Source organism: Chenopodium album, chromosome 8 (assembly GCF_948465745.1).
Source record: "Chenopodium album chromosome 8, dcCheAlbu1.1, whole genome shotgun sequence".
Classification (NCBI taxonomy): domain Eukaryota; kingdom Viridiplantae; phylum Streptophyta; class Magnoliopsida; order Caryophyllales; family Amaranthaceae; genus Chenopodium; species Chenopodium album.
This window is the reverse complement of record NC_137841.1, coordinates 55,247,764-55,275,380: the sequence shown is the minus strand read 5'-3', so window position 1 is coordinate 55,275,380 and position 27,617 is coordinate 55,247,764. Positions and strand designations below refer to the sequence as shown.

Below are 27,617 nucleotides of genomic sequence, written 5' to 3'. Positions count from 1 at the left end.
TATAATAAAATATGGAGGTAGTGGGGTTGGTGGAAGAATAAAATATTGTAAAAAATCAAAAGTAGTGGAGAGGATTGAAGGAGATAGAATATGAAATTAATATTATTGGGTCCACTTAGTGAGATAAATTAATAAAACATTGTAAAAGCTTTCCAAATAAGGAAATGGAGCAAGTATTTAAAATCGGTCGGAAAAGGAAAGTGGAGCAAATATTTAAAAACGGAGGGAGTAGTAGATAAAAAAATATTGTATGGAGCATAATCTTAAAATTATTAAAGACCCCTTTTTAAATTTAGAACGGGACCCCTAAAATAATTGCAACGGCCTTGGGTTTAGGTTGTTTTTAATTTCGAATTGTAACGCTCACCTTGATGACGGGTTGAGTCATTGACGGTTTGCAAAAATTCGGTTCAGTTCAATATCGAGTTGGATTTGGGTCGGGCCGTTTCTTTGGGTTTAATGGTTGACTTAGGAGTTAGGACTGTATAAGCAAGATTGGTCCCACACAAGGAAGAAACCAATTAAAAACAAGAAGAAGCTTCGCGGGAAAATATAATTATAAAACTAATTTTTGTATTAAAGTTCCCTACTCCCAACTCACTAGGAGCATCCAGAGAAATCAATCAAATCATCATCTTCACACTTTATTTCTCACATATCTCGTGTTGCCCCACATTATTTCTTCTCTTATTATTATTGTCATTCAAATTTCAACCCACTCTAATTTATTCCACCCAAATTGTTGCATTTTTTTAGTAGCTTAGTTTTATACCTAGTGGAAGAATAAAGGCAAGCTAAAGGATCAATTGATTCTTTTGTTTCAGGTTTGTAATCTTGTTATTATATTTTTAAACTATGATGCTTTGTTAATTTACTTGATTTATCTTTTGGTAAAGTAGAATATAATCCACTATTTTCTATCTTTATATAAGTTGACAATTGTGATTTCAACTAAGCATTATGAAAAAACGGATTCCCTTGATCTCATTTTCTTAAGAATGCATATGCACCTTGTTAAGAATTTATCAAACAAGTTGTCACATTTTCTCGACCTTTTATAATTTACAAGTAATATGGAATACTTCTCCTAAACTGTAGAATTAATATACTTTTACTATTTTGCTACTTTGGATTTGTGGACAGAGCATGAGAAGCAATGTGAAATCATGGCTAATCTTTTGTATATAGTAGTAGTTAAACTCTGGGTAAAAGTAATGGAGTGTTTTATCTAATCATAATTCATAACTAATAAGTAGATAAAATGGTAAAGATTTTTATCTAATTGTATTAGCCCCAAGATTAAACCTTTTTTTCTAACTCTAGGTTCCACATCCACATGCCACTTCTACTTGCTTAGGAACGCTTTTTAATATATCAGTATACATGGAATATGGAAAGTAACAAACATAAGTTTTTTTCAGGTGTAGAAGTCATTGAAGTGATCATATATATCTCAATGAAATACACGCAATTGCTAGGATTTTGATATAGGCAAACATTTATGGCATGGTTTCGAGCTAGTTCTAGTGCAGCAAAGTTTGCTGTGAGGAAAACTTTATCTTATGGACACTCTTATGTAAGAAGAACACATATTATTCCATCACAAAACCGTTACTTTCACTCTACACACCTCAAACCGAAAGCACAAACAGCTCCGGTTCCACACCCCGTGCCCCTCTCTAAGCTTGCTGACAGTTTCTTGGATGGGACTAACAGTGTATACTTAGAGGAACTTCAGCGTTCTTGGGAAGCTGACCCGAGTAGTGTGGATGAATCATGGGACCAATTTTTCAGGAATTTTGTTGGGGATGCTCCAAAACATCCTGGTGTTTCAGGGCAGACTATCCAAGAAAGCATGAAACTGTTGTTGCTTGTAAGGGCTTATCAGGTTAATGGTCATCTGAAAGCGAAATTAGACCCACTGAACTTAGAACACAGGGTAGTGCCTGAGGTATTGAGCCCGGAATTTTATGGTTTCACTGAAGCTGATCTTGATAGGGAGTTCTTTATTGGTGTTTGGAAGTTATCAGGGTTTCTGTCAGAAAACAGGCCTGTGAAAACACTCAGAAGTATTCTTGACCGGCTTGAGCAGACCTATTGTGGGAGCATTGGTTATGAATACATGCATATCTTTGATCGCGAAAAATGTAACTGGTTAACAGATAGAATTGAGACTCCAACACCTGTGGAGTACAGTAAAGATCGCTGCAAAGCAATGCTTGATAGGCTTGTATGGAGCACACAGTTTGAGAATTTCTTGGCAAATAAGTGGTCAACAGCGAAAAGATTTGGGTTGGAAGGTTGTGAAGCTCTAATTCCAGGCATGAAAGAGATGATTGATCGGTCAGCTGAGCTTGGAGTTGAGAGTATAGTTATGGGAATGGCTCATAGAGGAAGACTAAATGTCTTGGGAAATGTTCTTCGAAAACCACTTCATCAGACTTTTAGCGAGTTCAGTAGTGGCAGGAAGCCTATCCCTGAAGACGCGCTCTATGTTGGAACTGGTGATGTCAAGTATCATTTAGGAACTTCTTTTGACAGACCTACTATAAGAGGGAAGAGGATTCACCTCTCTTTGGTTGCAAATCCGAGTCATTTAGAAGCTGTGGATCCCGTTGTTGTTGGGAAAACAAGGGCCAAACAATTTTATTCTGATGATGTTGAAAGGACTAAAAATTTGGGTATATTGATTCATGGTGATGGTAGCTTTGCCGGGCAAGGGGTTGTCTATGAGACTCTTCACTTAAGTGCTCTTCCAAGCTACACTACTGGTGGAACGATACATATTGTGATTAACAACCAGGTAGCATTCACAACTGATCCGAAATCTGGAAGATCTTCTGAGTACTGTACTGATGTTGCAAAAGCATTGAATGCTCCTATTTTCCATGTAAATGGGGATGATTTGGAAGCTGTTGTTCGGGTATCTGAGCTTGCAGCAGAGTGGCGGCAGAGTTTCCATTCAGATGTTGTAATCGACATAGTTTGTTATCGTAGGTTTGGTCATAATGAAATTGACGAGCCATCATTCACACAACCTACCATGAACAAGGTAAGTCTTATTACTCTTATATAGTATGCTAGTTTTCTTAGCTTGCATTCTGTTTGTTAAAACTTACAAGTGCTACACCAATTTATATTGCATGATCTTAACTTTGCCTGCTTTGGTTTAATTTGGTTATCATACTTGTTCCAAGTCCAGTAATACATCTGCATCTTCAAAAGTTATCAGCATTTTAGGGTATCTGACAGAATGTTGCATACTTTCTTTTGATCGAAAAAGTAAATACTATCATCTCTTTCTCAAAAACATGGCAAAAACATTGTGGAGCTGAACTGTAACTGCAAATAAACAAGATTATTGGATGAAACATGTTAGCACTTCATGAAAATATATCATACAAAAATGATGTTTCCTTAAATTTTCCAATTACGAGTTACTTGTAAGTTATAGAACATAGATGCATTATACTTATGATTGAAGTGGCTGATTTCAGGTCATTCGCAGTCATCCCCCAGTTCTTGAGAAGTACAAAAGAAAACTTCTTGAATCTGGAATTTTGTCAACAGAAGATATTGAAGAGATTCAGAAAAAGGTCAGCAGAATACTAAATGAGGAATTTGAGGCCAGTAAAAGCTATGTTCCACAAAAGCTGGATTGGCTTGAAGCAAATTGGGCAGGACTTAAGTCACCAGATCAGCCTGCTCAGATACAGGATACCGGGTACATCTTATAAGATCATTCAAATATCGCAATTTTATCTTATCCATTTGTTACTTTGATAAGTATCTTCAATCACAGGGTTAAGGCAGACATCTTAAGAAGTGTTGGGAAGGCCATCTCTACCCTTCCAAAGAATCTCAATGCCCACAAAGTGGTAAAGAAGATCTATGAGCAACGTCGTCAGATGGTTGAAACAGGTCAAGGTGTAGATTGGGCCTTTGCTGAAGCTCTGGCCTTTGGGACATTATTGGAAGAAGGGATTCATGTTCGCATATCTGGTCAAGATGTTGAGAGGGGAACATTCAGTCACAGGCATGCTGTAATTGTTGATCAAGAGACAGAAGAGAAATACTACCCGCTTAAACATGTCATGGAGAAGCAAAAAGCCGAAATGTTTACCATCAGCAACAGGTCAGATTTATATATTTTCTATTTTTGTTTTGGTTGATCATACTTGTACATGCTGGTTGAAAGGTCTTAAAGTCATAAACCTTATTCTAGGGTCTATTACCTTTTTAACCTGTAATTGCTTAATGTAATCTTGCTGAACCGAACTTAATTTAATCTGAGATTATGCTGAAGTTAAATTTGAGCTTAAGTTATCTAGTTTTAGCAAAGTTTGGTTTTCGACCTTATTGAGAATCATTATGCTGATCCATTTGCATATTTAGCTACATCTATCTGTTAGCTTCATTATGCTTACAAGTTTATAACACTTCCCTGATAAAAGTGTTCAATATTATTATGTAGCTCCCTCTCAGAATTTGGTGTTCTTGGATTTGAGTTGGGCTATTCGATGGAAAATCCAAACTCACTGGTGCTTTGGGAAGCTCAGTTTGGTGATTTTGCAAATGAGGCACAAATTATATTTGATCAGTTTTTAAGCAGTGGGGAGGCAAAATGGTTACGTCAAACTGGGCTTGTGGCACTGTTGCCTCATGGCTATGATGGTCAAGGACCTGAACATTCGAGTGCTCGTTTAGAGCGTTTTCTTCAGGCAATTTACCCTGAATATTTTATATTTTTTATCCTTACAGTTTTCCTGCACTGGACTCTGACACTAATAGCTCTATATATCATTTTTCTTATTTGTAAAACTTGTGATGTTCAGATGTGTGATGACAACCCACATGAGATCGCAACTTATCCGACAAAGCAGATCCAAGAATGCAACTGGCAAGTGGTTAATGTCACAACCCCGGCAAATTATTTTCATGTTCTGAGACGTCAGGTATATAAATCTAGCATGAGACATCCATATTAGCCCCTTTTGAAAGTTTATTGTTGTTCAGAAGAATTGAAATGCCAAATTTATCAGGTCAACAGGGAATTCAGAAAGCCTCTCATAGTGATGTCTCCTAAGAACTTGCTCCGCCATAAGGACTGTAAATCAGATTTATCTGAGTTCGATGATCTGCATCAAACTAGCTTTAAGCGTCTCTTGGAGGACAAAAACTATCAGTCTGATCTTGAAAAGGGTGTTAGACGTCTAGTTCTTTGTTCTGGCAAGGTATTTAACATTCACACCTTTCCTGATTCATATCTGAAATCGTATAAGGGAGAAAAAATCAGTCTAACTTGGGAAAAATTGATTGCACGCATTGAAACATATCTTTTTTGAATCCTGCCTTATTTGTTTCTGCAACTCTTTATATTGTTTTATTTACTAGTGCAGTATGACAGTAGGAAACTTGACACTCAAAAGGTTATGAATTCTTCGGAAATACTCAAAATTTCACGTGTAAACTTGATTGTCTTGAACCATTTATTTGTAGGGAAATAGTAACAAGAGAAAGCAGAAACGCGATATGTGCACACAAATGGCCTTTGAGATAATTTTGATTAAATGCAGTCTATCTGATATTTGTACACATGCATTTATACATGAAATTATTAACCAAAGTTTAATTTTTTGAGCTGTTGAAATACTTTGTTCATATTATTTAGCCTTAACTTGTCCGATGCTTGGGTATGTACCCGTACCTTGAATCATCATATCTGTCATTACCATATCTGCGACATATTGAGATTCCAAAGCATTTAAAAACTTTGAGGTATTGGTGCCTTGAATTGAATTTGCTTCTACTGAGGCGTATTTCACTACATCTTTTTGTTTTGTGTAATATGCAGGTGTATTATGAGCTTGATGATGAGAGGAAAAAACATAACAGCACGGATATAGCGATATGTAGAGTTGAACAAATCTGTCCTTTTCCCTATGATCTAATCCAGCGGGAACTGCAGCGATTTCCAAGTATGTTGCAGCAATATCCAGCAGAATCTTCACTTAACATACTGCATATTGTTATATGCTAGTCATTAAAATTCTGACTGTGAACATGCAGTATCATATAATCTCTATAAATTCATGTACTTCTCTTTTAACTGTTTGACTGTTTCAGATGCTGAGATTGTGTGGTGCCAAGAGGAGCCGATGAATATGGGCGCATTCAACTACATAGCACCCCGTCTTTGTACTTCCATGAAAGCTCTTCGGATAGGAAATATGGAGAGTATAAAATATGTGGGTCGTCCTCCTTCTGCTGCTACAGCCACCGGGTTTTATCAAGTTCATGTCAAAGAACAAAGTGAGCTTGTGCAGAAGGCCTTACAGCCTGAACCAATTCATTTTCCTTGGTAAATTAAAGATGATGACTTCTGTAAAGACATGCATAATCCCATCTCCTACCTTTTTTCACTTTGTATGTTATTTTTACCATTGAATAAATGTGGTTACGGTTGTGATCATTGGAGCTTATTTTACAGTTTTTTTGAACTTAATTTTATTGGACTTCATTTAAGGTACTTAACTTCATGATCATGGGAGCTTATTTTTTGAATTTAACTTCATTTAAGGTACTTCAATTATTTTACAGTTTTTTTGAACTTATTTTTATTGGACTTAATTTTGCTAACTTAGGCCATGTTTTCTCGTTTCCAAAAATTTACAGAAATTATATATGGCAAGTGATTTATAGTTTAAAACTTACACAGAGTATTAATCAATCAATCAATCAATCCACTTCAATCATCAATCAATCAATATATTATACTACTAGTTTTGTGCCCGTGCGATGCCCGAGTTTTTTTTTTTTTTTTTATTAAATTTTAAGATGTCTAATTTTAAAAATGATCATTGATACAAAATTAGTTAGTAATTGACGTGCTTTTGTGACCATTTGTTATCTAGTAGACATATAACGACTAATAATAATGTTGGTGGAAATATTCGATTTAATTACATTAAAAAATTAAAAAAATAGCAAAAATAAATTAAATTAAATAAATGTTTAAAACCCGTTGGGTTGACACGAACCCAAAACTTTAGGCAGGGGTTGAACATTTCTTGACTCGTAACTTGAAGTGACCCAATCCGAGATGACTCATGACCTGACCCTAATTGATAGGTCTACATAGTAATAAAATTCTATTAGATTATGGATTTTTACACTTTGAACTTCTCCCTTAGCTCCAAAATATATTATGATATAAAAAATAAATTTATATGATAATTTTGTAGAATTATAATCTAATAATTTGTTTAAATAGAATTATAATTCAAATTCTACATTTGAAAGATTGGTATTTTATCGAAAATAAAATTCTAAACCAACAATTTTATCCTAAAATTCTATCCAAATAGATTTCTAAACTAACTCTTTATTTATTTATTTATTTATTTATTTTTTTAAATCTTGTGAAGTCTATTTAAATCTATCCAATGTGGCGCGACACTTGGCGAAAAGTTAGAATGTCAAGTGTCGCTGCCTCGTGACCTCGTTAAAAGTTTAGCTTTATATATTAGTTATATGATATGATAAGACAAGCAAATCAATGTGAAGTTGGCACATGTCACTCTATGATTTGTTTGTCTTATAATGGTAAAAAAAAAAAAAAAAATGTAAAGAGACCTTAGAACAATAATTTTGGTAAAAATTTATTGTATAAATCATATTGATTTAGAATTTTGTTAATAAAATTTGATAGAAGCAAACTATTTGGAAATAAGTTAATTTATGGCAACTTATATTTAATGAATTTATGCTAATATGTTAACAATTATATATATATATATATATATATATATATATATATATATATATATATATATATATATATATATATATATATATATATATATATATATATATATATATATATATATATATATATATATATAATTTTATTATAACTATATTTTCATAGTATATATAATTATTTTTGGAATAATAATATTTGTCATCAACTTTGCCATTATGTTATATGTAATCTTTTTCTTAATTATACTACACTTATTCACGTTCTGCAATCTTTTGCCTTTTTCACTTTTACCTTTTAATTGGTAATTGCTCTATTTCATTATCTTCGTCTTTTTAGTTTATTTTAGGGTTGTTTCCGGACTAATGCATAGCAGGTATTATCTGGAGTCTAAAAATGATTTTTTTTTTTTTTAATAAATAGACTACATGATGAGTACCATGTACTACTGTACTAGGGTTGTACTTGAGTGAACCTATTCTAATATTTATATGAGCATACTAATGTTCTACATATTTTTTTAGAAAAAAATACTATCCTTGCTTCTTATTACTTGCAACAAAGAGGTATAATTTATGGGATATAAAAATATATCTTAGTTGCAACTAATAAAAAACGGAGATAGTGTTAGTTTTTAAATGTCAAACTTAATTTTTTGTGTACTGTAAAACCTATATAAAACCTTTATCATAGGAAAAAAAATGTTTTATTAGGGTGTTTATAATGATAGGAATGTAGAATATTATTTGCATTGTCATTTCTTAATCCCTTGGTCATTGTGTGAGTCTATATTAGAGCTGTCAATTCGAGTAAACGGGTCGGGTTTGAGTCGGTAAGAGTGGGTCGGGTCAATTCGGGTCAGGTCAATTCGGATTAATTTCATAATCTATGCAGGTCGGGTTCAGGTTGGGTCGTGCTTGAGTCGGGTCATGTCGGATCATACTTCTTATTGGGTTTGGGTCGGGTTAATAGCAGGTCGGGTTACATTCGGGTCGGGTGAACAATAGGTCGGGTTTAATTCGGGTTTTCATGAGTTTTCACGGGTTAGGGTAATTCTCGGGTTCAGTTCAAGTCAATAATTTGTGGGTTAGAATCTGGTCGGGTCATTCTCGGGTTTGAGTCGGGTTCGGTTCAAGTCAATAATTTGCGGGTTAATTATAATCAGGTTGGGTCATTTTCAAGTCGGGTCATTCTCGGGTTCAAGTCGGATTCGGTTCAAGTCAATAATTTGCGGGTTATAATCAGGTTGGGTCATTTCCAAGTCGGGTCATTCTCGGAGTCAAGTCGGGTTATGTTCTAGTCAATAATTTGCAGATTACAATCAAGTCAGGTCATTTCCAACTCAGGTCATATTCAGGTTCAACTAACTATAAATAGAGTTTATCAAGCTAATTATTTCTTTTGACTATAATATATATGGCAATATATACTAGGGAACTATAGGTTATAATTTAGGAAGATAATTATCTCCTTTGACCATACAACAAATATACTATATTTAACTCTTAAATTTGAGGATGATGCTCCTTTCTTTTGCTGGCCTTGACTGGCTTGGTCTCCCTAGACAAAATGCTTTGATCAATAATAATAAGGTGGTCTAAATTGCATTTAAGGTGATTTGAAATCGGGTCAGGAACAATTTGGGTTGAATTTAGGTCGGGTCAATAACAAGTCGTGTTGATTTCGAGTCGGGTCAGTAACAGATCGGGTTGAATTTTTGGGTCGGGTTCGTAATAGGTCTGGTGAAATTCGGGTCGGGTCAATAACATGTCGGGTTGAATTTGGGTCAGGTCAATAACAAGTCGAGTTGATTTCGGGTTGGGTTTGTAACAGGTTGGGTTAAATTCTGGTCGGGTTAGGAACGGGTCGGGTTGAATTCAGGTCAAGTTAGTAACAAGTCGGGTTAAATTTGGGTTTTGACGGGTTAAAACGGGTTTGGGTCAATTTCGGTTTATGTCGGGTTCGGTTCAGGTCAATAATTTACGGGTTACATTCGGGTCGGGTCATCTCCAGGTCAGTTCATGTTCGGGTTCGGGTCTGACATACTCGGGTCAACTCGGGTCTAGGGTTGGTTTCAGGTCGGGTTTAGGTCACCATTTTTTCGGGTTCAGATGGGTCGGTTAATAATCGGGTTTAATTCGGTATTTCGGGTCGGGTCAACTTTTGATAGCTCTAGTATATATATATATCCCTTCGTTTTTAAATACCTGCTCCATTTCTATTTTTTGCACTATTCATTTGTCCCACTTTGACTAATGTTTGTGATTTATACATAAGAAAAAATATGTCTTGTGGGTACTTGTTGGAATCATCTCAATGAATAGATTATTAATTTTCAATTGTTAGAATTTATACTTATTGATAATTAAAGATACTAGTGATCAAATATTAGGATTGGCTTGCGTGTCCAAGAGAAATTGAGTAAGTATTTAAAAACGGAGGAAATATATATATATATACATATATATATATATATATATATATATATATATATATATATATATACATATATATATATATATATATATATATATATATATATATATATATATATATATATATATATATATATATATATACATATATATATATATACATATATGTTCATTGTCGTTCTCAAGATAATGCAAAACGGGTACTAAAAATCATTAAGTCCAACATCTCTCTCTTGTTTTTCCCCAACTCTCTTGTTTTATGTCAAGAACTTCCAATAGTATCTACAAGACTACTATGAATTTTGTCAATTAGTTTGCTAAAACTTTGTGTCGCTCAAAGTATATCACATAATAAACAAGGATGATGACGAGTGATTTGGACCGATCTCTTCTCCCATTTTTCCGGCAGTGAACTACACATCTATACTCTATACATACTACACATCTATACTCTATACATACTATATATTAAAAGTTGTTCCTTTTAAAGGAACGATGCCACGTGGCACTCTCCAAAGTATGTGTGCTATGTCACAATGCCACGTCATCATCCAAAGTATATGTGCCACGTAAGCTAGCCACTTCATTTAACAAAATAAATATGCTTTGAACAAGATTCGAACCCATAACCTCCAATACACATAAGTAATACATTTACCATCTCAACCAACTATTATTAATGTTCAAGCTGCACATAATATTATATATTCCTTTCATTTTTTAAGTAAAATAAAGGTAATATAATTTATTTATTTTTCACAGTATTAGAATATAAAAACATATGATGTAAAAAAAAAGTGACATCCGAGGCAATGCCCGAACCACTCATACTCTTACTACATAAATAGTCGAACATAATTGCTAAATTAAAGCAAGAAATACACAAACTAGCAATCCAGGTCATCGCCCGAAGTACACACTAGTTGAATATTGTATTATTGCAAAGCAACCTTTGTGGAACATTAGAATGACAATTTCTGTCTTTTATTAGACTGTTTCATGCTAAAATTTGATACATAGAATTTGAAATAATAGACTTTTTTTTTTTTTTTTTGACAAAGGATACAAACAACTACATATTAATACTAAAGCAAATAGAGTGAACTGCCGCTTCTCCTGCAATTTGATGAGCCCTGTGGACGCGCTGACGGTCCGCCTTATGAATGCTACAAACTCGAAAGCGTGATCCAAGTTGCAATATTCTTCGAATAAGCCATTTATACGCGATGTTACCCTGGCCCTCCTCACGAAGCAAGCTGACAAGATTGTAACAATCCGTGAAAACCCTAATAGAAAGTAACCCTTGATCAAAAGCCCACTGAAGGCCATACAAGCAAGCCAACGCCTCCACATGTAAAGGAGAGGAGCAAACACCGTAGTTACTACCACCCCTAATCCGGTCATCCAAAGGGTCATCATTATCCCTCTACCACCCCTAATCCGGTCATCCAAACACCAACCCATACCAGCTTGTTGAGAATCTTTGAGCCAAGATCCATCTATTTGAAGGGAAGGGAAAGTACAACCAGTATGGGGAGTCAGGCCGAGCTGAGCAATATAAAACCCAGGCAGAGCAGAGGCACCACCGTAAGGCTCCGCACTAATCAGAGTGCCATTTGGGGCATCTGAGGTAACAAAAATTGCATGGTTATCCATGACCTCTGCAAACAGATGGAGAAACAAAAGGTCGCGACGCTGAAGAATCCCCAAAGACTCTCGAGTTACGACATAACTACAAGGCCCAAAGCGTACCCACAAAGGTACCTAAGCGAGAACTCGAAGGTCCATCCTGAGGAATAAAAAGTCGGATATAATATTGGATCCAATCTGAGAGAGAAAGGTCTCCATTAAATTCTGAGCGGATGCCAAGGCATCCACCCCTCCAAATCGAACGAGTTGTGAAGCACATTCTAAAAAGGTGCTGTAAATCCTCTAGTTCCGCACGACAGAAGTCGCAAGACTCATCTGGGATCGGAACTCCTCTACGATTGAGATCCACCTTAACCGCGAGAGCACGGTGCAACAATTTCCATAAGAACACCTTCCATTTAGATTGCAACTGGAGAGACTAGAGGACCTTCCAGAAAGGATTCGTAGTTGATTGTGTAGAAGTAGGAGTAACTAGTTGTTGAAGCATAGCATAGCCGGTTTTAACCGAATACCTACCCGAAGGAGTACCCGTCCAATAACAAAAATCTTCTTGAGTTATAGGAGAACATTACACTTTAAGAATCCACTTAATAATTTGATAAGATATCAGTTATTCCTCGCTTGAAAGTTAATTAATAATTATAAACACGAACCAATTTGCCAAACTCACATGATTCTTACACATTTACACTCTTTTTTACACTCAATTTGAAGTTTACGTGAAACAACTTCTTATATATATTGTTGAAGCTAAGGCAAAATTCTAAATTGAACAATGCATTAAAATCATAAAGGTTGAAGCATGTGAATTTCATTGCTATTTAAAGGACAATTGAAGCTTATAGTTGTCTGATAAAACTCTCTCATCTATTTATGTGTGTACATTTTTCCGAAAGAAAGTGCAAAAGTATGCACAATATATTATTTGATAATTGATAGGTAGCTAAATTAGGAAAGCATAACCAAATGTTATCAAAATATCAATGTAACTAATTACTATGTTTGATTCCGTCTTATTCAAGGATTCTAATTTCTAAGCATGCTAATTTCCGTTTCATTTTCTAATAAATTGTCTATGAAAACTAATATTCCATGTAGTAGATGCTGATTCAACATGCGTGTTTTCAGGAGTCCATGCATCATGCATGTACAAGATTAATATCTTCGATCTATAAATAACACGCCACGTTTCCGCTTAACAGCTTTCAAAAGTTATAGGTGTCATTTCAAATTTAGCAATTCGGTTGGATGTTGATATTTTCCGTATGTATTTCTCTTGATTCTCTTAGGTTAAATTTCAAAGTAAAATTATACAAAGTGTTAGTTTTGTACTATAGAGTAAGTTATGAAAAAAAAAAAGCCTAATATGGAAGAGTATTTAATCATGATAATTTAACTTTAATCCTTAAGAAATTAGTACTTTAATCTAACGAGGATTATATTTTTGGCTTTTTGGAACAAAGTACGTAAAACATTGATAAACAAACCTTTAGAAAATGAATTAACAAACTTAAAGTTGATTATGTTGTAACTTGTGGGTAAGCATTATACGGTATATGCACATATGAAAATAATTAATGTGTTAGTGGGATGACTCAATTCCCTTTATAAATTGATCAAGTTCAATGATTTTATTAACTTAATTATCTCTTTTTTTATTTAATATGTCAAATTTCTAGCTCATAATTCCACTAAGTCATCATTTTCTCTTATTTTTCGTTTACAACGTTTTATCAACCAAAAAAACAAAAAACACAAACAATAAAATAAAATGGTGGAAACATGATTAGTAATTAATTAATTATATAATCTTCAATTAATTAAATTAGTGGAATCCCTAGGATTCGAAAACTCGAAGCCGTGTTATATTTTTCTTAGAACTTCATAATTTCATGCACCCAAACTTTATAGTTCCTATATTATAAATAGGTGCATATTTTGCATGGCTTAATGCCATTTACCAACTAGTTGAAATCACTAAGGAGAGAAAAGAAAAATAAAAAGATAGTGATTTCACAACAATGGCATCGATGGCAAAGGTTTGGAGTCGAGCTAGACCGTACGTGGCCGTCATCTTTATGCAATTCGGGATCGCCGGGCTAGCTATAATAGCTAAGTCTGCCCTTAACAATGGAATGAGTAATTACTCGTTCGTTGTTTATAGGCAAGCTGTGGCTGCCGTTGTCATCTCTCCTTTCGCCTTGGTACTTGAAAGGTACGTACGTGACTACGTAATATGTTCGTGTTACACCTATTTCTAACACTGTATTATACCATGCTTAAAGAAAGAGTTGTAACTTATTGTGTGATTTCTTATATATGCAGGAAGGTAAGGCCGCAAATGACCCTCTCCATTTTCATCAAGATACTAGGTCTTGGTTTGCTAGAGTAAGTATATCTATACACTATTTAATAATAAATGAAAATCGATCATGAATTATATTTATATTATTTCATGCTCATAATAATATTGTGCAAGGAACCTCTTTTGTACGTGGAGCAATCGGCTAAGTAAGTACTCCACCTATTTCCTAACTTTCTCGTTAGAGAATAAGGAAGTATCTCAAATGAAAAAAAGTTTAAAACACATGGTCGCTACATAGAATTTTCTAGTATATATGTAGTTTATTTATTAAATCAAAATATTTTGGTGCAGGCCAGTAATCGATCAAAACCTCTACTATGCGGGGATGAAGTACACAACAGCTACCTTTGTTAGTGCATTAAGCAACACCGTCCCAGCCCTAACGTTTCTATTAGCTTGGATGTTTAGGTACAAACACGATCAAATAACACATACTTATATTAAATCTAAATTTTATACGTATGTTGTTACTCGTATTTGCACAATATTATTAATCACAATGCATATTTTCATTAGGCTCGAAGTAGTGAATAAGAAAGTTCCGAGCTTAGCGAAGGTGGGTGGAACGATAGTGACGATTGGAGGTGCAACAATAATGACTCTTGTAAAAGGTCCAGGGCTTAATATGCCATGGAGTAACGGAAGTTACAATCATCATGTTGTTAAAACTGTTTATCATCAAAATCCTATAAAGGGTGCAATTATGATCACTTCTGGTTGTATGGGTTGGGCAGGCTTTGTTATTCTACAAGTAAGCATCCATTATTTATTCTGTATTATATTCACAAACTAGTTCGGATTTTTGTTCACTCAATCAAAATAAACCCAGTTTAGATTATATTCACAGACCCGCCATAGGAATATTCCAAACTTTCAAAGATTTTATTAAAAATCTAATTTTGGATTTGTGGTAACTCAAAATAATTTCAATTTCAAGCCGCCTTTAAAAAATAGTTTTAAGTTAGTAGTTTTGAACAATTATAATCTAGCTATTAGTTACAAAGAACATCCTCACTTTTACTACTAAACTTCGATTTATACGTAGTTGATGTAAGAAATACAACGGCATATATTGCATGTGGTTTTGTTTGTTTGTTTTTTTTCTTTTCTTTTTTTTTTTTTGGAAATTGATACGTAGTTGATGTAAGAAATACAACGGCATCCTCACTTTGTTTTTTATGCACTATTTTAGGGAATTTTATTTCACATATATTTCATGTGGTTTTTTACATGTTACGTAACAAATTCTCACATGGGTTATTGTTTGTTTTGTGTTAGGCTATAACACTAAAATCATACCCGGCAGAAATGTCCTTAACGGCACTGATGTGTTTTGCGGGTGCAATAGAAGGTACTATTGTAGCATTTGTTGCCGAACGAAACACTTCCATTTGGGCACTTGATTGGGATTCTAAGTTATTTGCCTATATCTACAGTGTACGTAACACTTTATTTTACATATGCTTTAGATTTATTTTTCACGATGTAACATTATTTAAACTAGTGATGTGACAACTACATATAGTTCGAGTACAAATCCAGGGTATTGAAATGATAAATGTTTGCATTTTGGTAATTTTGCAGGGGGTTATATGTTCGGGAATCGGATTTTATTTACAAGGGAAAATAATGAAGGAAAAAGGACCGGTTTTTGTGACCGCTTTTAATCCTTTAAGTATGGTTATCGTCGCCTTCCTTGGCTCCTTTGTTCTAGCTGAACAACTTACTTTGGGGAGGTATTGATTTTGTTTTTTTTTAATGGTTTTCAAACTTTTTTTGTAAGTTTAACAAACAAAAATTAATGGATTTTGTGCCAACAAAACTAATTTGTTTTGGAAAAGCATACAAGATAAAACAAGTATAGAATATAGATTATAGAATATTCTAGCTATGTCATCCATCATATGTCAAATCTCATTTAGGATATCCTAGAATACGCTTCACGTATGTACTTTTTATTGTTACCAAATTAAACTATAAACGTTTCTATAATGCTCTTAATAATTGTGATATTTTAGTTCAATCATTTCCAAACAAAATAAAAAACATAGAGTATAAAAAAACTTTCATATCTATATCTTAAAATACCTTAATTCTTTTGTATATTTAATCTTGTAAGAATCTTCTTATTGCAGGATAGCCGGAGCAATTGTAATAGTTATGGGTTTATACATAGTGATATGGGGGAAAAGCAAAGATGAAAAAGAGCAAACTTTACCAATTATTGAATCACCAGACTCCACAATAAGCACAATTACAGACAATGCAAATGTTGCTAATGATCTCGGTATCATTAAAGAGACTCCTAATGAAGCTTAGAGGATGATTAAGAATAAAATTCGCGGCATGACACCATAATTTTTGTGTATTTTTTCCTTTCTTTATACGTTTAGTATACTTACAGTTTTCGTATTTGTCAGGATCGATATATGTTATGTCACTAGTGATAAAAATTTTGTCAAACCATATCAATATTAAACTTATTTGCTCACATTTCCCTTTACCAACTTAATAATATGCAACTCCTGAATATACACTCGGGTACACTTTGCTTCAGGTACACTCAGAGTATTATATTTGACTCTACCTATGTCTCATAAACAATCTTGTGCATTTAATTACGTTATTTATTCTCTAAGATGGTATATTCATTTCTTTTTTTCAACGTTTTCACCCGTATCATTGTCTTCCACCCTTTATCATCAGTTTTCTAGGGATCTCTTCTTCTAAAATTTTTTTTTGGCTTAAAAATAATGATACGGAAATTGAGTGTTTTTTGACACGTAAAAACAAGACATTACTAGCATTTTTTGCCATTTAGACTTTAAATTGGATCCTTAAGAATTATAATGACCCCAAAATCTTAACTGGGTAATTTTTTGGCTCGAAAATTGAGAAATTAAATATTTGGAAAATCATATGTTGATCAACGGTAGATTTCAATGGTCAACTCCCACTTTCCGATCACAAGGCCCCTCCTTACAACAAAACTCACTTATATAGTCTTTTTGTGCCACTTAAATTTTAACATTAAAAAGGTCATTCTCACAAGAAAGTGAGTATAAATTATGAAATTCCCTTTGTGACAAATTTTCCATAATTTATTTGGGAAAATCACGATTATTTCTTTTATATACACCATAGCATAGGGTTGTGGTGCCCCTCTGTAAAAAGTAAGGGCATGTTCACATTTACTGGATTGATCTGAACTGACTGGACTGAAATGAATATTTTATGAGAGAAGGAAATTAGGAGTTGAACTAAACTGAACTGAACTTATTAGAACTGAACTAAACTGAACTGAACTTATTAGAACTGAACTAAACTGAACTGAAATTAAGCTGTAGTGAATAGGCCCTAAAGGCCTGTTCAGATTTAATGAACTGAATTGTTTATGAGAGAAGGAAATTAGGAACTGAACTGAAATGAAAATAAGCTGAAGAGAACAAGTCCTAAAATACCACTCATCCTGTACATATAAATCAAAGGTTTTTTTTTTAAAAAAAAAAAAGAGAAAGTTTTATCAACTAAAAAATGGAAGGATCTATCAATCAGAAAAACTTTTTTTTTGGGTTTTTCTACATAGTACCCCTGAGGTATTCACTTTTCTAAGCTGTGCCCACCCATTTTCAAAATTCCACACTGTAACCCCAAACTACCTTTAGTGTCTATGATGTAACCCTGCCGTTAAGTTGCCGTTAGCTATTACCGTTAGTTTTATGTTGCCTCCCTCACACCCTCACGACCCAACCTTAACCACCCTAACTAACGCACCCAGCCACCGCCACACCCAACAACCACCACACCTAGCACAACCGCCACACACCAACAACCATGAAGAAAATTGAACCTAACCCTAACCAACCCCACCATAGCCACTGCCGGCAGCAGCTATCGGCACTCCCATCCCCACCTACTCCAGCCGATGCACCACCTTAGCCCAACCCCAAACTCCGCGACTGACGCACCACCCTAGCCCAACCCAAACACCTCAGCCCCAACCACTGCCGCGCAAAACCACGCACTCCCCTTTTTACTCACCCTATAAACGGCCAAATCGACCATTCGGGGTTTCAATGGTCGATTCCAGCCATTTTGAGGGTGAAAGGGTAAAGGATTGGAGTTTTTCGTCCTTCATCAGATTTTTGGTGGTCGAATCGACGGTGAATTGCTGCTGTTCTTTCGATGGTGCGTTGTGATGGGTGCGGTTCGCAGGGTGGGTGCGGTGGCTTGGGTGAAGTTCGGTGGCTTGGGTGAAGTCCGGTGGGTGGGTGGGTTTGGAGGAGGGAATGGTTGGTGGTGCGTGGGTGGTTTTGCAGGAGGGAAGGTTTTTGTTTTTTTTTTTTTTTTTTTTTTTTTTTTTTTAAAAAAACAGATTTTTTAACAAAAGTTAACGGTGTTAACTTTAGGATTAGTGGGGGGTTACATCGCAGACACTAAAGGTAGTTTGGGGTTACAGTGTGGAATTTTGAAAATGGGTGGGCACAGCTTAGAAAAGTGAATATCTCAGGGGTACTATGTAGAAAAACCTTTTTTTTTTAATAAAAATTAACAACCAATTACTTAATTACGTACAAAATTATGATATTTAATTTGTATTCATTAGTAAAATTAATCAAGTAATACACAAATAAAAAATTCCTATCAAATTAGTCAGTTAATTTATACAATCAGAATTATATCTAACTGAATGTAATAGCTAATAAAGGTCGGAGGAACGATATATTTTTATAATAGTATTGATGTTTATACATCGACGTAGAAATTCAGTTCCACTCTCTTCGTTTGAAATTTAGTCACAAAAAAAAAAAAAAAAAATAAAAAATTAAAAAAAAAATAATGACAATGACAATGATTGTTGCTGCTCAGATTTCGACAATCCGTATCCGAGATCCGTGAAAACCCTATCCGATGACAAAGTCATAAAGTGTTTATATATATGTATATGTATATGTATGTAATCCCCCGTATTTTTAAAATATTTTATAAATGAAATTTTATTTTATTTATAATATTTATTTGTTATTTTCAGGAATTTAATTTCAAAAGTTTCAAATTGTTAATCTGGGTCGAAAATTATTTAAACAAATTATTTTATGCACCTTTATTCTACAATTTATGTCCAATCAAACAAGCCTAACCCATTTGTTTACTTAATTGACCCGTCTTATTTTCTTTCTCCTTTATTTTATTAATTTGTGTAATTATAATTATTGATTTATGGGTTTAGATTTTATTGGTTGAAATTAATTTATTTAGTATCAAATTGTATTTTGATGATTAAACTTTATAATTTCGGATTTTATAAATGTCATAATTTTCAAATTTTGTAAATTTTATAACCTAGGGTTTTTAATTATTGAAGATCATGATTTTAGGGTTTCTATAAACAATTGATTTAGGGCTTTTATAGTAATGATGTTTTAAAATTTTGGTGATTATAACTAAAGATTAGTTTAACTTAATTCCAAATTATTTTGAACACGTAAATTCGTGTTTTAATTTTCAGATTTCCGTTTGTTAATATTAATCCCGTTTTAATCCCGATCAGGTCCTGAAATCATCCGATTTTGACAAAACAGTAGTGTTTTCCATGTGAAAACAACGTTTTAAGAAAGACTCACTACTTATGTAATGAGCACCACCCTCTCGCGGAAAAATTTAGCCTCTAAATATGATTTTCGGGTAGTTTTTGATTTTAACGATGTTTTTTTTTTTTTATTGTAGACACCCATTTGTGTCTCCCCAAAACCAAACCCGGTGATGAGTACCTTTCACGTCGAATCATAATCGAATGAAGTGAAAGTGTGGAAAGTCTAGTGTTGCGGATAGTTTTAATTTCTTTTCTCTTCTCTTTGTTTTTGAAAACTTATTTTAAAAAAACAGCCAATCCAGTTTGGTTGGTCCATGATATGGGTCCAATGGTAGTGTAGTTGGATGGGGCTTGACAAGACCTTTCCAGCGATATATTATAAGCCCAATTCCGATGAATATTGAGGAAATTATGGCCAATTTACTAAACTGGGCCCGGTTTGAGCCTTATATGCGGCCCAATGATCTAGAGGAGGGCCTAATATGATTTATCATTCCTAATGCAATTAGAAATGGTTTTAGTCTTCTAGATTCTTCTAGAAGGTTGTAGACACCCATTTGTGTCTCCCCAAAACCAAACTCAGTGATGAATACCTTTCACGTCGAACCATAATCGAATGAGGTGAAAGTGTGAAAAGTCTAGTGTTGCGGTTAGTTTTTGTTAAAATTCTTTCTTTCTGTTCTCGAAAACCCACTCTATTTTATGAAAACGTCCATTCCAGTTTAGTTTGGTCCATGATAAGGGTCCAATAATGGTGTAGTTGGATGGGGCTTGAAAAGACCTTTCCAACGATATATTATAAGCCCAATTGCGATGAATATTGAGGAAGTTATGGCCAAAATATTAAACTGGGCCCAAACCGGATTTTACCTACGACCCAATGATCATGAGGAGGGTCCAAAGGTTTAATCATATTCTTAAACTAATTAGGATTGATTAGAATCTTCTATAAGTTTTTAAAATATCTTAATTATCCTTTTTTGAAAAGATAAGATTAAGGAATTTGATTTAAATATAAACTTTCCTTTTTTATAAAACTTTCCTTTTTTAAAGTCCTAATTCTATTCGAATTTAAACATGTTCAAAGACAGTCAGATATTATTTTCGTGCCTCATATTTTTTATCCAAATTTTATATGGTTGGATAGATCTTTAAATTATCTTTCCAATGATATATTATAATATTAAATCCGAGCTATAACGAAAAAGATATGAATGAGACATGAAACTTTATCCAAAACTGACACCGTCTCACTATTTCGTTCATATCTTTTATTATACAACATATTTTAATCTGATTCCAATTGGGTTAGAAAGTAGACTTCAAGATCTTTCCAACGACATCTTATTCATCTTATTCCGATTCTTGGATCAAAAGATATGATAAAAACAAAATCCGCAAAAACTGCTGTCTACGAGTTTTATTTCGATTCGAATTTGGATGTTTTTCTTAATTCTTCGACCCTCTTTTTTTCTTATAAATAGAGGTCATATCTCCCCTTTTTCGATAACCAACTCTCATCAAGATTTTCTTGATTATTCTCTCTCTCTCTTTTTCTAAAACTAGCCTTTTCTCAAATAAATAATTCCGCATTCATTAGATCTTGATACACCTAGCCATATTCGAAGTTGCCTTCGCCCTAGACGTGAAAGGTTTTAATTTCTGAGGGTTTGGTCCCAAATCTCTCTTTCAATTATTTAATTTAATTATTTTGTTTATTATTTTCCTTGAAGTTACTAACGTGTGTATTTTGTTATTAGAAAGAGGTACGAAGCATCAAAGTAAGTACTTTATTGATTTATTGATTTTATGATGTAGATATCATGTTTACATTGTTATTATGATTCCTAGTATCATGTCTAGGGTATTTTTAAATATGATTGTTATGATGCCTTTTATTCTCTTCCTAATATTTATTCATTGTTAGTATCATGTTAGGGTTAAAGATTTGATTTTTATTGCTTAGTGACATGCTAGGGTTTGTTATTAATCTTGTTAGTATCATGCTTAGGATCTTGCTATGCTTTAACATGATTATGATTATTATATTTATGATTGATATTATTTTTTATTAATGATGTTGATTATTTATTTATTATGTTGCTTGATATGCATATTTTAATATTGTTATTGCTTGATCACCTTTATTGTATGTTAAAGGGAATTGGTATTTGCAATCACGCTTAATAAGATAATTAATAATCTTGTTTAGGGTTAATTGTGATTATAATTTCAAGTGATCTCCAATAATAGTTTATTTGTGCATTAAATTCAACCAACATAGATTAAACAGGTTTAGGGTTAATTGATTGCATGTTAGTCAGAAAGCGCACATGAATACGAGCAGAATAAAGTAGAGGCCTATTATTAGGGCAGGTTCAATCTCTTTTAGGTTGGATTTGTACCATCATCCCCGAACCCTCATTTGGTTCATGACCTTATGGAGTTGACGATCTCTTGGATCGTTAAGGGGTGTAACCTTCACCTCGTGAACGGTTTACAAGTTCCTTAAAAACTTGTTGGCGACTCTTTGCTTTATCTTCTTCCCTTTTGGACGCCACCGTACTTAAGTGTATGATCACAGTGGGGTTCAAGTTAGTGGGATTTTAAAGGCTTGAAATTATTCCCCACAAAGGTTCTTTTCATTCCTAATTCAATTAGCATTGATAAATTGACTTTTGTTGACTTTTCAGAGTTTTAATTAAAATCAAATAGCATTTTCGAGGAAATTATATGATTTTATCCTCCAGTACGGCAAACTTATCTGATTTTCGAAAACGCGTTAAAAACAGGCTTGGCGCCTGACTCCAGGCATTGGCGCTTGGAGCCAGGCCTGGCGCCTGGCGCTAGTGTTGGTGCCTTGCGCTAGTTAGCCAGGGTTTGCGCCAGCTCTGTTTTTTGTTCGTCAGACACTGTTTTGTTAATTTTATCTTTTTGGCTGATTTTCTCTATAAATAACGTATTAAAAACTCCGTTTTCATTCACCAATTATCATCAACAATCAGTTTTAATTAGCATTCACCTACAATCAGTTTTCATTCAATTAATTCTCTTAATCATTCATCAATTCTTTTTTCTCTAAGCTTTGTTTTTACATACAAAATTCCGCATTCGCAAGATCTAGAAACACCTAGACATATTCGAAGTTGCCTTCGCCCTAGACGTGAAAGGTTTAAATTCAGAGGGTTTGGTCCCAAATCTCTCTTTCAATTATTTAATTTAATTGTTTTGATTATTATTTTCCTTGAAGTTACTAACGTGTGTATTTTGTTATTAGAAAGAGGTACGAAGCATCAAAGTAAGTGCTTTAATGGTTTTAATTGATGTTATGATGTAGAAATCATGTTTAAATTGTTGTTATGATATTCCTAGTATCATGTCTAGGGTATTTTTAATATTAAATATGATTGCTATGATGCCTTTTATGCTCTTCCTAATATTTATGATTGTTAGCATCATGTTAGGGTTAAAGATTTGATTTTTATTGCTTAGTGACATGCTAGGGTTTGTTATTAGTCTTGTTAGTATCATGTCTATGATCTTGCTATTATTATTATGCTTTAATATTAACATGAACATGATAATTATTATAATTGTTATAATTCACGATGATTATGAATATTATTATTATTATTATTATTATTTTGATGATGATTATTTTATTTATGATGATATTATTATTATTATTATTATTATTATGATTATTATAATTTTATTGTCATGATATTTATTATAATTATGTTGCTTGATTTTTATTGTTATTGCTTGATCACACCTTTTTATGCATGTTTAAAGGGAATTGGTACTTGTAATCACGCTTAATAAGATAATTAATAATCTTGTTAGGGTTAATGTGATTATAATTCAAGTGATCGCCAATAATAGATTTATTTGTGCATTAAATTCAACCAACATAGATAAACAAGTTTAGGGTTAATCCTATTGATTGCATGTTAATTAAAAAGCGCACATGAATACGATCAGAATAAAGTAGAGGCCTATTATTAGGGCAGGTTCAATCTCTTTTAGGTTGGATTTGTACCTTCATCCTCGAACCCTTATTTGGTTCTAGACCTTATGGAGTTGACGATCGCTTGGATCGTTAAGGGGTGTAACCTTCATCCTATAAACGGTTTACAAGTTATTAAAACTTGTTGGCGACTCTTTTGCTCTATCTTCTTCCCTTTTGGACGCCACCGTACTTTAGTGTATGATCACAGTGGGGTTCAAGCTAGGGGTTTAATGCTTAAAATATTCCCTACATTTATACTTAAAATATTATCCTTGAGTTTGATTAATAAAATTAATTATGTTTAAAATTAATTAAGCATAAATATATGTTTTATTGAAGTTTTAAGTGGTGGAAATAGTTTCTAAGTATTACTTTTGATGTTTTATAAAGAGGGTTTAATCACCTATTAAAAAGGGAGATTATCAGGGGTTTTAAAATTAATTTTCAGATTTTTATTAGACTTTGAACTTGTTGTAATTTCATGTATAAGAGTGTATTTTAAGTTTTTTATGAAAAAACTTTAAATAACTATATATAAGCCTTTAATTTTAACTAAAGGGAAGGTTTTAAAGTGTTGTTTGATTTGGATTTTGAAAGTTTTAAAGTAAGTTAGTATTGCTGTAAATTTGATTAATTGGGTATTGATTGAGATGTTATTATTTGGTTTAGGAGAGGAGTTTATTGAAGGTGATTTCTAGTTAGTAAAGTGGCATACCAATTCATTTGCTCAAGGTACGTACGAGTTACGAAACCTTGCTTTTAGGTGCATGTTTAAGGACGGATCGAGAACTTAGTATCATGTATAGGGATGACTAGGTTAAATTGTTTGGTTATACATTGTGAATTTCATATGATGTGCACTATTTTATATTGCAAGTATTATTTGTGCTCTAATTACGCAAGGTGCGCTTAGAGGCAAAGGTATGCAATTGGTGTAAAGATCACACCTTTTTATGCATGTTTAAAGGGAATTTGTACTTGTAATCACGCTTAATAAGATAATTAATAATCTTGTTAGGGTTAATTTGATTATAATTCAAGTGATCACCATTAATAGATTTATTTGTGCATTTAAATTCAACCAACATAGATAAACAGGTTTAGGGTTAATCCTATTGATTGCATGTTAATTAAAAAGCGCACATGAATACGATCAGAATAAAGTAGAGGCCTATTATTAGGGCAGGTTCAATCTCTTTTAGGTTGGATTTGTACCATCATCCCCGAACCCTTATTTGGTTCTAGACCTTATGGAGTTGACGATCTCTTGGATCGTTAAGGGGTGTAACCTTAATCCTATGAACGGTTTACAAGTTCCTAAAACTTCTTGGTGACTCTTTTGCTCTATCTTCTTCCCTTTTGGACACCACCGTACTTTAGTGTATGATCACAGTGGGGTTCAAGCTAGGGGTTTAATGCTTGAAATATTCCCTACAGTTTTCGGCGACTCCACTGGGGAGGATTTCTATTTTAATTCCTGAATTTGTTTCGGCAATGATTTAGAATGAGTGGATGAGACTCGAAACGTTCTAAGTATTTCATGTGCGTAATTTCGATTAACATTATTGTCATATGCATAAAAAAGATCTCATTGGAAAAACCATCCGTAATGAGTTAAAAACATAGGATTTTACACGTAGGGAATTTGAGAAATATCTTTCACAACTAGGACCGAAATAACACCGCGGGAAACTGGAAAATTTTATCGAGCACAGAAAGCTGCTGAGGCATGTGGGAAGTAGCGTCAGGGGCCAGAGCATTGGCGCCAGTATTTTAACCGTAGCGCCAAACGCCAGCATTGGCGCCAGGCGCTACAGCTAAAAGATGGCGCCAGTCTCTGATTGCTGGCGCAAATTTCCCCCAATACCGAGCCAGAAATATGCGTTCTAATTTTGACCAGTTTTTCGTATTGTTTGCTCGATCCTACTTCCTGATTGAATTTTTTTTTTCTCACTTTTCTGAAACCCATATGTGTTCTACATATGGACATAACCCTCTTGGAATTCATGCTCCATCTACCCGATTGAACGCTCCGTGCAACAAAGGGTACATCCGAGATGTTGAATTCACCAAACCATGGAAGCGAGTTTTTCTAAACTCGCGGTGTCCCATCCACTCGCGCCAACCCTTCACGGTTAGGCTTCCGCGCGGTGCATCCGGACAATTAACCATGGACCCTCTATTGACTAGCCCATATCCCGAACTTTAGAGAACTAGAGCCATGGTTAGGTTGCAAACGCATTGCATCATATTGTGCCTACTTGACTAATTGTGCATTATTTGTTGTGCATATATTCTATGTTTCTCTTAACCGTTTGTTGACTTGTGTTGAGACTAAATAAATTAATGACTTAAAGAACTTTTCCTAATTAATTAATTAATTAATTAATTTGAGTCAATAAAGTCTAATATTTTAATTGGAATTGACCTAGTATGACTTTAGGCATACCTCGATTGACTAATAACACCAAAAATAGTCCCAGATCGAAGCTCCAATATTGGCGCCAAGGTCTGAGATGTAGCTCCACAATATGGAGTGTAGCGCCTGACGACAGCTCTGTCGTCTGGCGCTAAGCTCCACAGTGCGACGCCAGTCCTGTCGTTTGGCCGACAGTTCACATTATTGGTCGAGTCATCACCTAGAGTCTAATTAATCAATTTTCTAACTATTTGAGCCGATGATCGAGTTTAGGCACTAAGTCCCATGGTCTTACACAAGAGTCCAAGCATGTCACTTACACTCAACGCACACACCAATACACATACTTTGACCATGTTTAAGAGAGTCTTGTGTGCGCGTTTTTTCCGTCATTTTTTTAGGGGGTAAGTCGGATATTAATCCTTCAATAAAAAAAAAAACTATACTTAGTTCCCCGAAAATATGTACATTATTTTTGCTAAAAATATGCACCCTTTTTTACTTTATTCTTTTTTTTCCTCCTTAAAATAAGCCGTAAAGTCAAGTTGATTCGAGTCAAGTAATTAAAACGCAAAATGGTTTAATTTACAGAGCGTGATCAAGAAAGGAAGGACGGTTAATCAAAGACAACCTTTTTCGTACAAGTCCAACTTTTCGACAAACCCATAGCTCGTAAAAGGAAAGCTAAGACTATAATGGCAACACAAGAAGAATTCAATGATCTTAGGAACCAATTGGTTACCGTGACTGAGACACTGAAGCTTCTCGCACTCAAGATCGATGATCCCGTGAAGCAACAACAGATGGACCTCATGCAAGAGAGTCTAAGCAAGCTGTCTAGCGACTACAAGTTTCAAGAGCTTACATCACAAGGGGTTTCGGTGGACAAAGATCTTCTTCCACAGAAGTTCAACGCCAACAACATCCCAAAATTCAGAGCAACTGACAACCCTTACTTTCATTTAAGAGCATTCGAAACAATAATGAGCATTAAGGGTATCAATAAGAAGGTTTTCCCCTCTCTGTTCTCACTATCTCTCGAGACCGTTTGCCAACAATGGTTCTTTTTTCTCGAGAAAGAAAAGACCTCCACCTGGGAGTCCATAGCAAACGCTTTTGTTGATAGGTACAAGTGCAACATTCAAGTCGAGACTGACCATAGGGAACTTGAAATCCTCAAGCAGAAAGAGAATGAAGGCTTCACCTCTTTCTTTAACAAATGGAGGGAAACCTCAGCTAAGATGATTGAGGTGCCAAGTGAAAAAGAATCTGTGAGGCTGTTCATAAAAAATCTTCAAGAAATATATTCCAAGCATCTCAAGTATCAAAATAATCTCCATACCTTCAAGGCCGTTTATGACATTGGGATCAATATTGAAGA

At 34.1% G+C, this 27,617-nt stretch overlaps 2 protein-coding genes across 2 annotated transcripts; both read left to right on the top strand.

The window, feature by feature from the left end:
- Positions 1-1,501: 1,501 nt before the first annotated feature.
- Positions 1,502-6,405, top strand: LOC145556141 (uncharacterized). The gene is made up of 8 exons (XM_081617796.1): positions 1,502-3,052; positions 3,498-3,724; positions 3,803-4,135; positions 4,475-4,721; positions 4,836-4,955; positions 5,043-5,234; positions 5,855-5,978; positions 6,127-6,405. Exons 1-8 carry the CDS (start codon positions 1,502-1,504, stop codon positions 6,363-6,365), a joined length of 3,033 nt encoding a protein of 1,010 aa, XP_081473922.1. The 3' UTR covers positions 6,366-6,405.
- A 7,425-nt stretch (positions 6,406-13,830) lies between these two features.
- Positions 13,831-16,697, top strand: LOC145556140 (WAT1-related protein At2g39510-like). Its single transcript, XM_081617795.1, has 7 exons — positions 13,831-14,062; positions 14,173-14,235; positions 14,504-14,620; positions 14,729-14,963; positions 15,491-15,649; positions 15,797-15,948; positions 16,348-16,697. The coding sequence occupies exons 1-7, from the start codon at positions 13,869-13,871 to the stop codon at positions 16,529-16,531; spliced, it is 1,104 nt and encodes a 367-aa protein (XP_081473921.1). The 5' UTR covers positions 13,831-13,868; the 3' UTR covers positions 16,532-16,697.
- Positions 16,698-27,617: the final 10,920 nt, after the last annotated feature.